The 10,684-nt window shown below is 42.0% G+C and overlaps 1 protein-coding gene across 7 annotated transcripts in view; it reads right to left on the minus strand.

Moving 5' to 3' along the window:
* The window catches only part of ERO1A (endoplasmic reticulum oxidoreductase 1 alpha), a 44,516-nt gene extending 35,542 nt beyond the window's left edge, over nt 1–8,974 (minus strand). For 3 of the 7 annotated variants that reach the window (XM_089907710.1, XM_089907708.1, XM_089907709.1), the window contains exons 1-2: nt 8,592–8,964; nt 99–218 (exon numbers count right to left, since the gene is read on the minus strand). In XM_089907710.1, the coding sequence (XP_089763836.1) occupies nt 99–218; nt 8,592–8,705 (234 nt within the window). In that variant the 5' untranslated portion in view covers nt 8,706–8,964. Of the gene's footprint in view, nt 1–98; nt 7,997–8,591 lie in introns of those variants that run through there. The other 4 variants (XM_089907714.1, XM_089907713.1, XM_089907711.1 and 1 more) reach the window with 3 other exon arrangements.
* Between the last annotated feature and the right edge of the window lie 1,710 nt (nt 8,975–10,684).

A 10,684-nucleotide genomic window follows, 5' to 3' on the forward strand; every position in this document is an offset into this window, starting at 1 on the left:
AATAAGCACAATTTTGAAGCTTAGTGATTCCTAAGAAAATGTAATTACCCATTTAAACGTTAAGTGTTCCTATACCAAAAAAAAATTGTTTTAAATACCTTGTAATATCTAAAGTAGTCGCTTTCCAGGAGTTTTTGAAGTCTTGGGAAAAGCCTGTAGTTATTAAATTTATCAATGGTTTCAACATCACAGGTACAATCATCCAAGTAACCACTAACCTGTTACAAAGAAAATGGAATATTATATCAAAATGTCATAGACGCAACAGGGTTTTGTCCTTACATGGTTATGATAAAAGAGCCCTTTACTCAACCAACCCCTAACTTCCCTCCTCCCCGTAATTTTCTGAGATGGGACATGACCATAATCTAGTGATGCTATTGCCCTTACTATATACCTATAGGAACGCAGTGGATACCTTTTGTAGGGTGGGTGTACTGAGCTCATAATGACATACATACCCCCAAAGAGTTGGTCCCCTGCAGCCACTCTATAACCCTGCTCCCCAAGACTGACCGGGGGTGAGCATCTAAGCCAAAACAAGTCATGGTCCCCTCTCCAGGAATCAGGAATTGAGGCTAGGAAGGAGCAATGTCTCCCTCTGTCACTAAACCAGTGAACAAGTAAACTCAGACCATATTCCATCACATGAACTGAGGAGCACGTGAGCCAGTTGGCAGAGAGAGGAAAGATTTTTAAAGACACAGAGAAGCAGAGATAGGAGATGGAGAACATATGCTAGGTGGATTCCCTAGGGTTTGCCTGCTCCCACTTCCACCATCTTTCCTGAAACCCAGTGGCATTCCCATCCTTGGTTTTTCTGAGACTCTATATTCTTATAATTCAGTTGTCTCTGTCTTTCCTTTATTTTAGTTTCCCACAGGATGTGTAGGTCACAGACTAGCTTGGTGACTGTATAAAAAGAAGTGATATTGAATTTATAAGAGAAACAATAACTCATTATAAGGATCTAACAACCCTCAAATGTTGGCCATGACAATTTTTATAGATTTGAAATGGTACTTAGAAATGACTTATCCTTAGCAACACTGAGATAGCAAATTAACCACAAGGCCAATCCTGATCTTCAAATGCTTAAAACCAATGTCTTAACTGTATTTACTAAATCAAACTATTCAATCATGTTATAATTAGAGGCAATGGGAAATCATATTAAAATCAGACATTGTTAACAGTTGTGAAGCTAAAATTCTGAGATGTTTATTTGGGACTAGGCAAACACCTAACAGAATTAATTAAGCAGCGCTTTTAAGTAAGTAAAAAATATATTATGATTTTTTTAAACTAAAATTTTTATTTTTTTAATATACAGCATGCTGCAGAAAAGAGATCCTTATACTTTGGTCTGAATATTTACATTATAAACCACTTTGGGTTATATTTTAGGGAGAGTTATTGACAATAAAAAATAATTTAAAAATCTGTTGGTAAGGAAACAAATTCAGAATACTTCATTGAAATACTGAATTTAGGTGTTTTCCTTTTGGAATATGTAAAATCCTACACTATCTTTTAATTTTAGAACATCACGAAACAGTAATGGAAATTTTTCACCTAAGAGATAAGAATACTTGGGATGATGACGACAATATTCAAGAGCTAAGTTTTTTGTTTGTTTGTTTCGCCAATTTGTCTAGTCTTATTTGTTTTGGACTAAAGAATTCAGTTTCTAGAAATCTGATCTACATATTTTGTCACTGTAATAACTATTTTCATTTCATACGCAAATGTGTCCTTGTTTCCTGTAAAAATTATCTGAGTACACAAGAATCTTAAGAGTCCTAATTTTGGGTACCAACAAAACAAAAGTGCTTCTAACCCAGATGATTTGATTTTTCACACCTCTTTCTTTTGAGCCTTCAAAGCAAAACTTCTAAGAACATAAAATAAGCTACTGTTTCTCCTCTTGGATACAAATTATTATACAAAGAACAACAGGCGCAAAGGCTGCAAAGGCCAAAGAGACACATGCCAGATAGAGATATTAAATCACAAAAGAAAAAAACACAAAAATCTTAAGAGGAAGGGTTTGAGGCAATCCATTTCTCCCCCCACCCCAGGAATTCATTTTTAAGGTAAAAATCTATCCTCCCCTCTTTTGGAAAGCTGCCCCTCAGGTACCACTCACCCCCTGCTCAGTTAACTGTCTCTCGTATGTGTTCCCATGACACTCCACATACTCCTACACAAGAATTACCTCACTGTACTGAATGTATCTATCTCACTCCCACCCACTAGAGTTAAGACCCTTGAGAGCAGGCTCATGTTTGTTCACTTTTGTATTCCCGGTACTGAGCACTGTAGAAAGCACACAGTAGATGCTCAATAATTATTTGTGGAATGGGTTGGTGAATGAATTAATGAATGCTGTCCATTGTCACTCTCATTCACTGGAGCCCAGCACTGCACTGCCTAATTATAACTATGTACTTCCATGTCACCTATGGTGGTGCTCAGTGCCAGACCATGCCAACTCAAGGGGCAGGAATGCACTCACAGAGCAAGGAAAGCAAGCAGCAAAGGCAAACAACCCTTTGTGTCCAATATTCTACTGATCTATATCCTAATTACAAAAGGAATGATTAGAAGCCCCACATCAGAAAGAAATGCAAGATGCCTCCAGAGCAGAGGTGGCTTATAACCTAGAGGCCACAGAGGAAGAGAAGGCAGGACAATGGGAGATTTAAAAATCTTCTGCCCCTTACCTTAGAAATTGAGTAGGAGGTATTACCAACCACAATGACAGGCCACAGGGCAGCTAAGGAGGTACAGCAGCGGGTGAAAGGAGTTTCACTGGATGGAAAGAGTCCAGCAAAGGAGAGGCAGGAAGATACTTGGAAATCCAAGCCATCTGACTGTTCAGATAAGCTTGCCAACAGGCAGCAGAACCTGATCCCTGGAAGGAAGTCTGGCAGGTATGATTCCAGGCCCAGTTCTAGAAATTAGAGAACCAGGCATGTTACCAGAATAGAGTCTCAGGAAAAGTCTAAGGCAGAACTCCAGTTGATGGACCCAGGGCAGAACGCTGGAAACAAAGCAAAGTCCTATTACCTAAACTAAGACCAAAAGACAGGTGCTGATTTATAAGAAGAATGGCTTGAGGCTGTACTTCAAAATGTGCTATGGCTGCATAAGTAACCGCTACACTATCTCCCAAAGTGAAATAGAACTCTGGCCCTACCATAGGAATCCAAATCTTTTAAAAATGCACCCCCCTCCCCGCCTCTGCAACGTACACACAAAGTGCTTGATGAATGCTAAAATTTGAAGCTTGCTGCTCTAGGCTTCAGGTGATGATCAGCTTTGGTTTTGTGGAGGGCCAGGCTAATAGGAAGCAATGGAAAGGCCCTTGTTGAGGGTGGTAGATATAAGGACCAAGGTAGGCCTAACACACAATATCACCCAGTTTAAAGTCCTGGTCTCTTAAGAGCTGGAAAGCCTTTGAAGGCCTTCTCTTGCTATCTTCAGAGCAACCCAGCAATCCCCTCCCTCACACACCCTCAAGGGGAGGTAGTGTATAACAGTGGATAGCAGGCAGGCTCTGGAGTCAGGCCTTCTAGGGTGGAATCCCATCTCTGCTACTTATTAGTTGTTGACATTGCCCCTGCTTTTTAACTTCTCTAGGCCTCAATTTCCTATCTGAGTACAAAAATAGAAGTAACAGTAGTTTCCATCTCAAAGAGTTGACATCAAGATAAAACGACCCACAGTAAATGCCCAGTAAATGTTGATCATTACTATTACCCTACCACCGCTTAAATGCTTCCAGTGACAGGGATCTTGCTATTCCCCCAAAGCAAAAGGCCAGGTTTGCAGTTAAAATTCTCCAAAAACTTTACATCTGAAGCTCCAGTGCAACACACAACTAGATAACCAAATGTTAGCTCCATTATTTCTCCATTGACTCTGATTGGTTTGGACCAAATACCAAAATACAAAAGACAAGGGAAAAGAAAATACACTGGCCTGCTTGTTCTCTAGTTTTTGGATAGAGGTATCCTTTACTTTGCAATGAAAGACAAAACAAAAAACACTTTCTAAATAGTCTTCCTGTGTCCCAACAACTTCCAGTCCTACCATAGATTTTTTTTCCCAAAGCACTATAAGAATATATTCCTCATACTTGTATGAAATACCTTTCAAAAGTGCTCAAAATGCGCTTTATTTGGCAAAGAACCGCAGTTGTGCTAAATTTTATTGAGTTTTATGACCATTAGAAAAAAAAAAAGAACATGAAAAACATTCATTCACTTACAGAGCAGACTGGGACAACTGTTAAAGAAAGAATAGAAACACCAAAAGATTCAATCCTGGCTAGTAGGCACCATTCTAAGAACATGGAATGCTATGAGCTATTTCTTCTTTAAAGTCTTGGTCTTGCTAGAACTTTAAATTGTTGCTAAATGACCCAAAGTATGGCAACCAACGTTAAATACACTTTGGTCCACTTGCTTTGTTCAGAAAAGCCTGGAATGTTGGAAGCATTCACAGTCAATGGACACCTCTCCAGTATAACCTGTTTCAAAGATCCCTCTGACTAAGTATTAATCCTGGACTTATTTCCACCCACCACTTAGCATATTCTCAAGTGTCTCTTCCATGGCCCAGCCACTCTGACTAACAAAAACTCTTTTTTTTAAATTGACCTAAACAAGACACCCAGACAAGTAAGTCTGCTAAAATACATGAATGCAGAGTGTATCTACAACGCACTCCAAAGGAAAAATAATCCACCTTTGAAGTAGCTATTATGGATTATCTGAACTACTCCCCTTTCATTAACCTGATGGAGATTTACTGCATTCAAGCAAGTGGATCTGAGGGTTACCAGCATTAGCTATATTAAGAGAGATAAAACATTCTGAGTATAGAAGTTTACAAACTCATCTCTAATTTTAAAAAGATGTCCATACTGCCTCCGTATCTGGGCTTCAATATCTCTTCTGAGGTGATTTCTTTAAAATGCATCCTGGGAGTCCATGAATTGGGACTAAAGTTCTGTTACATTCGTTCTATCTAATGGTGCATAACGAGGAAATAATTGTCACAAAGGAATAAACTCTGAAAAATATTCATTTACTTCAAGCCCATACCTACTACAATACTATTTTGATTTAAAGAAAGGGTGAGTCCTGATTTATGAGGTTTTTACACAATACTGTACATGTGTTAGACTTCACAAACTTGTATACCAACAGGGGGAAAATAGCCAATTTTCTGTGTAAAAAAAATTTTTTTTAACATTTTTTAACAGAATGATACAGGGATTGGGGGAAAGAGAATGTATATAAGGAAGATTTATAAGTTCCAGACAATTGATCACTTATTTTGAGCAACTAAGCAGAAGCACTGTTCTCAAAAGAACTTACAACATACAGTGAAAATGGTTTTAATAGGATGTGATGTCAACTAACAGGCATATGCAATAACTCAGGGGTCCCCAACCCCGGGGCCGAGGACCTCTACCGGTCCGTGGCCTGGTAGGAACTGGGCCGCACAGCAGGAGGTGAGAGGAGGGAGAGCCAGCGAAGCTTCATCTGCCGCCCCCCATCGCACGCATTACTGCCTGACCATCCTCCCACCCCCCAACCCCGGCCCTGGTCGGTGGAAAAACTGTCTTCCATGAAACCAGTCACTGGGTCCAAAAAGGTTGGGGACCGCTGCAGTAACTGACTAAGTTTAAATATTCATTGGAAGCTGTCAACCCATCTTCAATTAAGAATATACTTCAGCTCCTGTAGTGTTCACATCTTGTATTATAATTTCCCTAACACTTGCTGAGCACCAATTATTTACCAGTCTCCATACTCTGGAGTGTCAGGAATTGGGACTAAATTGTAATTTTTTAATTTATTTTTTGATCTCTCAAAACTGTTCATAGTAAGCCTCAATAAATGCTTATTGAATTTAGTCTGATTATTTGTAGAGCTTTGTACATTTTACTTCAATGACTTTCTGAGGTCGAATAACTAACTACATGCTGCTCTGGCTCAAATCAGAACCCCTAAGTCAGGCACCCATGCAACAGTGTGGTGAGGGGTGATGGTGTGGTAACTCAAGGCAGAAGTGGTAAGAGGCACAGGCAACAGGAAGGAAGAAAGGGATATGACTATAAACAAAAAGAGAGTCAACAGGACTGTGTGGCCAGTTGGAAACTGCAAATAGAACCAGACAAGATTTGAACTTGTATTTCCAAATCTCAGGTGAAAACTTAGTTTCTAGCAATATTTACTAACTTTTTAAATTTTTAAAAAGTACCTAGGATCCCCACCTCTTCCCAAGCCCCAAAGAACATGATGTGCTGAATTGTAAGCTCTTCAGAGCAGGGATTATGCCATAGTTATTTCTGTATTCCAAACTCTCAGATCAATGTACATAGTGTTTATAAATGTTTTTTGAATGAATAATTTGTTCCTCCCCTTATCTTTTCTTTCTCCATTTTTTTCTTTTATCTGTCTCTCCCTCTGTTTCAGTATGCATGTCAATATGTTTGTCTCCATCTTTCTCTTCATGTCTATTCGTCACAGTCCCCTCCCTCCTTTCCTCCCCTTTCCCCCATCCCTTCTATTACTGAACATAATAGAACTAAGGTACACGTGTTTCATTTATTGAATTGGAATTGATGGTCTCTGTTTTTAAGTTTATTTAACTAAACCATTTTAAATTTCCCTTAAATTTTTTTTTACTCATTTTATTACTTTTTAATTTGGCTCTGGAAAGAAAAACAGTCACTCTTGCTCTAAAAGAAAGAGAAAGAGGTCTAACAGATTTTTGTGTATTTTAATCTTGAAAATATTGTGAAAGAGTAAAAAAGCCTAACACTAATCAGAAGAAAAAGTAAATGAATATAAAAAACTAAAAGCTCCCCAATTTTAATCAAATATCTAAAATGGTTATGGGGGAGGGGAGTGAACGTTTAAAAGTTCAACATGTACTTTTATTCCATTATCCAATCTCTAGAATGTAGTTGAAAATGTTACAATGGAATCTTTCTGCACTGAATACCTTATTATTATTTTTTTTTTGGCGGTGCGCGGGTCTCTCACTGTTGTGACCTCTCCCGTTGCAGCGGAGCACAGGCTCCGGACGCCCAGGCCCGGCGGCCATGGTTCACGGGCCCAGCCGGCTCCGGGGCATGTGGGACCTTCGCGGACCGGGGCACGAACCCGTGTCCCCTGCATTGGCAGACGGACTCTCAACCACTGCGCCACCAGGGAAGCCCTGAATACCTTATTTTTAAGTCCACTTATTTCTAATTTACTTATTTTTAAATGTTTAAACTTTGTGATACATTATATTTGTAAGCAGAAGAAAAATTACCCTTTTTCTTTTAAGTACTTGATTGTGTACTGTTTATAATCACTGAAGGTAAAGGAGCTTTTCAATCTCTTAGTTATAAAGCAGCAATTTTCTTTCAATTTCTCTTACACCTTCCCAGCTATCACTCACCCCAACTTCCAAATCACTCAGCAAAAAATAAAATCCAAGAATTTAAAGCAGTGAAAGAGATGACACCTCTTCTCATAATATTTAAATTCTTCTTTCCTCTGTGAAATAGTATTACCCCCCCTACACACATAAAATGTTATTTCTGATAAGTTAATAGTAACGTCTACTTAAAAGGAACAATTTGGATACCCATATCTCAATTTTGTATAAAATGTAATTTTTATCAACAGAAGCCAACCAAAAGGTGACTTTAAGAATAATGATATTAAAATAGCAGATATTGTGGGCACCAAAAACCTGCAACTTTCTTTGAATTTTTTTCTCAAGGTACCCACATCTCTTACTAACAGAAGGAAATAACCATAATAAGCTTGTAATTAAACTTGTGCACTGAGGTCCGTTCTCCCAATTCAGACCAGCAATATGGATGTCACGGTAAAAGAGTCTCACTACATTCAGGAAAAACAAAGGACACATAGGGCGAGTAGTCACAGGGCAACCGCGGCCCCCAAGACACCAGGCAGTTAGGCTTAGACACAGAGAAGCCACACGAAGGCATTCTCCTGCCTGACAGGGAGATCTGAGGGCAGCCCCCCTTCAAAAGCCTGTCCTGGCCAGAAAGGCTGGAGAAGACATCCAGCACAGGCACAGCCCACACTGTTCCAAGTCAAATTAGAAGTCAGGAAGACCCAGGTTCTGCGAAAATAAAAATACTGAGTGTGACTGTGTGTGTGTGTGTGTGTGTGTGTGTGTGTGCGCGCGCGCGCACCTCCCCCAGGCACGGAAGACCAAAAAAGATGCACAAACCAACTAGGTAGAAACAGCGGTGCACCCACACCTCTCGTCCCACGCCTGATCGGAAGCGCGGGAGGGCGATTCGACGTCGGTTCAGGCTGTTTGGGGCGGGGGGGGGGGGAAGGAGGGAACCGGTCCACACCAACCCAGGCGAGATGCAGAGGATTCAGCCCCTGCCAGGGAGCAGAAGCACAGGGGGTTCCTTCCGGAAGGGTGGAGATGCAGAGACGCACCTCTAGCGCCCCACCTGCCCGGGCGCGCGGGACAGAGCGCACGGCGGAGGCAGGGGTCCCGGGATCCGCAGCGCCGCCACGCACACCCCTCACCTGGCAGAAGCACCTCTGCGCCGCCGTCTCCGGGGGCTGCTGCCCGCCGTGGCCCGAGCCCAGCAGCCCCACGGCGCCCAGGAAGCCGATCAGGAAGCCCCAGCGGTGGTCCATAGCCGCTCCGGCCGGTCTTCGCGCCGCGCCTCGGAATCCCCAGCGATCGGGAGCAGGCCGTGAGTCCGCAGATGAAGCCCGCGCGGGCCTGCCCCCGGCCGCGCCCCACCTCCCGGCCGCCTCCCAGGCCCGCCCTCGGCTCTCCAGCCTCTCAGAAGCCGCCACCTCCCGGTGCAGCCTGCGGACGTGCCGGGGACCCCGCGGTGGCAGTCCGCGGCCTGAGGCCCGCTTCCTTCCCCACGCGTGAGGCTGACGCACCAACCCGCTTCCCGGCTCGGCCCCTCCCGGCGCGCCGCGCCCGCCCCCGGCCCCTTTAACTCCCGGGGCCCGGAGCCTGGAGTGGGCTGTCTGCCCCCAGCCCCGCGTGGGATTCGGGGTCCTTCCCTCTCCGAGAGCCGAGCCGGAGCGAAAGCTGGAGGGGTCTGTGTCTTCCGGCAGGGCCCCGCCCCAGCCTGCTCACTCCCAGCCAATCCTTCCGTATCTCAGTGCGAGGAAATCAAACTGTGAATTATGTGTCCACAGTGGCCCTGGCTGAGTCCTAAGGCTGAAAAGGATATTCGTGATCATCTATCTAGACCAGGGCTGCATATCTAATCTAGATTTTCCGGTAGTCGCATCAAAAGAGCAAAAAGAAACAGGTGAAGTTAATTTTAATAATCGATTTTATTGAAACCATTATGTGCAAAATATTTCAAAATATACTCAATAGTAGATGATTCATAAAATATTTTACATTTTTTATTTTTAGCTTTGAAATCTGATGTGTATTTTTTACGAACTAACCACATTTCATAGTCAGATGTGGCCAGTGGCTACTGTGTGGACAGAGGGGGAGATTACTCTTTATTTTATAGGAGGAAACAGGCCCAGAGAGGTGAGGCAATGTGAGCTATAGGAATGGGAGCTGGGCAGTGAGAGAGCCAGGTCCTCTGATCCCAGCTGTGGGATGGGTCCATCAGCTTTTTTTTAAGGATAAATTTTCAAGGTGAAACTGGAAAACTGGAAAAATCTTACACATTACATTAAAAGCTAAAATATTTCTATTTAGTTTTTTGGTAAATCTTTTCCTGTTTGTTTCTGCTTCTGTTTTTTCTTAAAAAGCCATCACTTATTGACATAACTCTAGGATATGGTAGGCCTCAAATAGATATTATACTCCTATTTTCTAGCTGAGAAGAATAGGCATAGAATTTATATACGTTATTAAAAATCACTTGGTATGGTAGGGGTGAGACTCAAACCCTATGCTCTGTCCATCACTGCCAAGTGAACTGACATGTAATTAAAAAGTCACCAATCATCTGACATCCTGGTGGGCCGGGGAAGCTCTGATCTTAGTACCTACAAAATGCAATGTGTGCATATTAATACAATCTCTCGCTTTACTCCGAAAGTTACTTTTTCACTATACTGTGTATGGGTTCTACTTATCCTTCTAGGGCCAGACCCAGCTCACTCAATCCCTCATCATGAGTCTTCCTGGTTTCCTCTTCACCCAGTTCCACTGGGTGGAACTTACACTCTGCCAGATTGAGCTTGACATTAGAGATATAAAGATGTATAAAACCCAGTCCCTGCACATGGATGGACACCCCATGGAATTTAGTATGTAATCTTTTATGACAGTTCTACTTTATGTTTCTACCACTGAACTGTAATCTCTTTTAACTCCTTAAGCAGGGACTATGTCTCAAACATGCCGGTGACTCCCAGAAATCTTTGCACACGTTTGTAAAATGAATGAATATATTTCATATGGCCACAGTATTAATATCTGAAGATTAAGCTATCAAAAATGAGAGACACAGTATGAAAAGGGGGAAACTAAATGGATAAAACCTAAAATTGCAGAAAGAAGCAATCTGAACATCATCAGCTCTGGATTTCACTCTGATGCAATAGCCCGTAATTAGGGAGAATTTAAAAACATCAGTATTCCCAGGATGAAGGCTCTAGTCCATAAGATTCAAATTCTTGCC

Source organism: Delphinapterus leucas, chromosome 2 (genome assembly GCF_059928025.1).
Source record: "Delphinapterus leucas isolate spDelLeu-1000000601 "Yukka" chromosome 2, BTC_Dleu_Yukka2, whole genome shotgun sequence".
NCBI classification, from domain to species: Eukaryota; Metazoa; Chordata; class Mammalia; order Artiodactyla; family Monodontidae; genus Delphinapterus; species Delphinapterus leucas.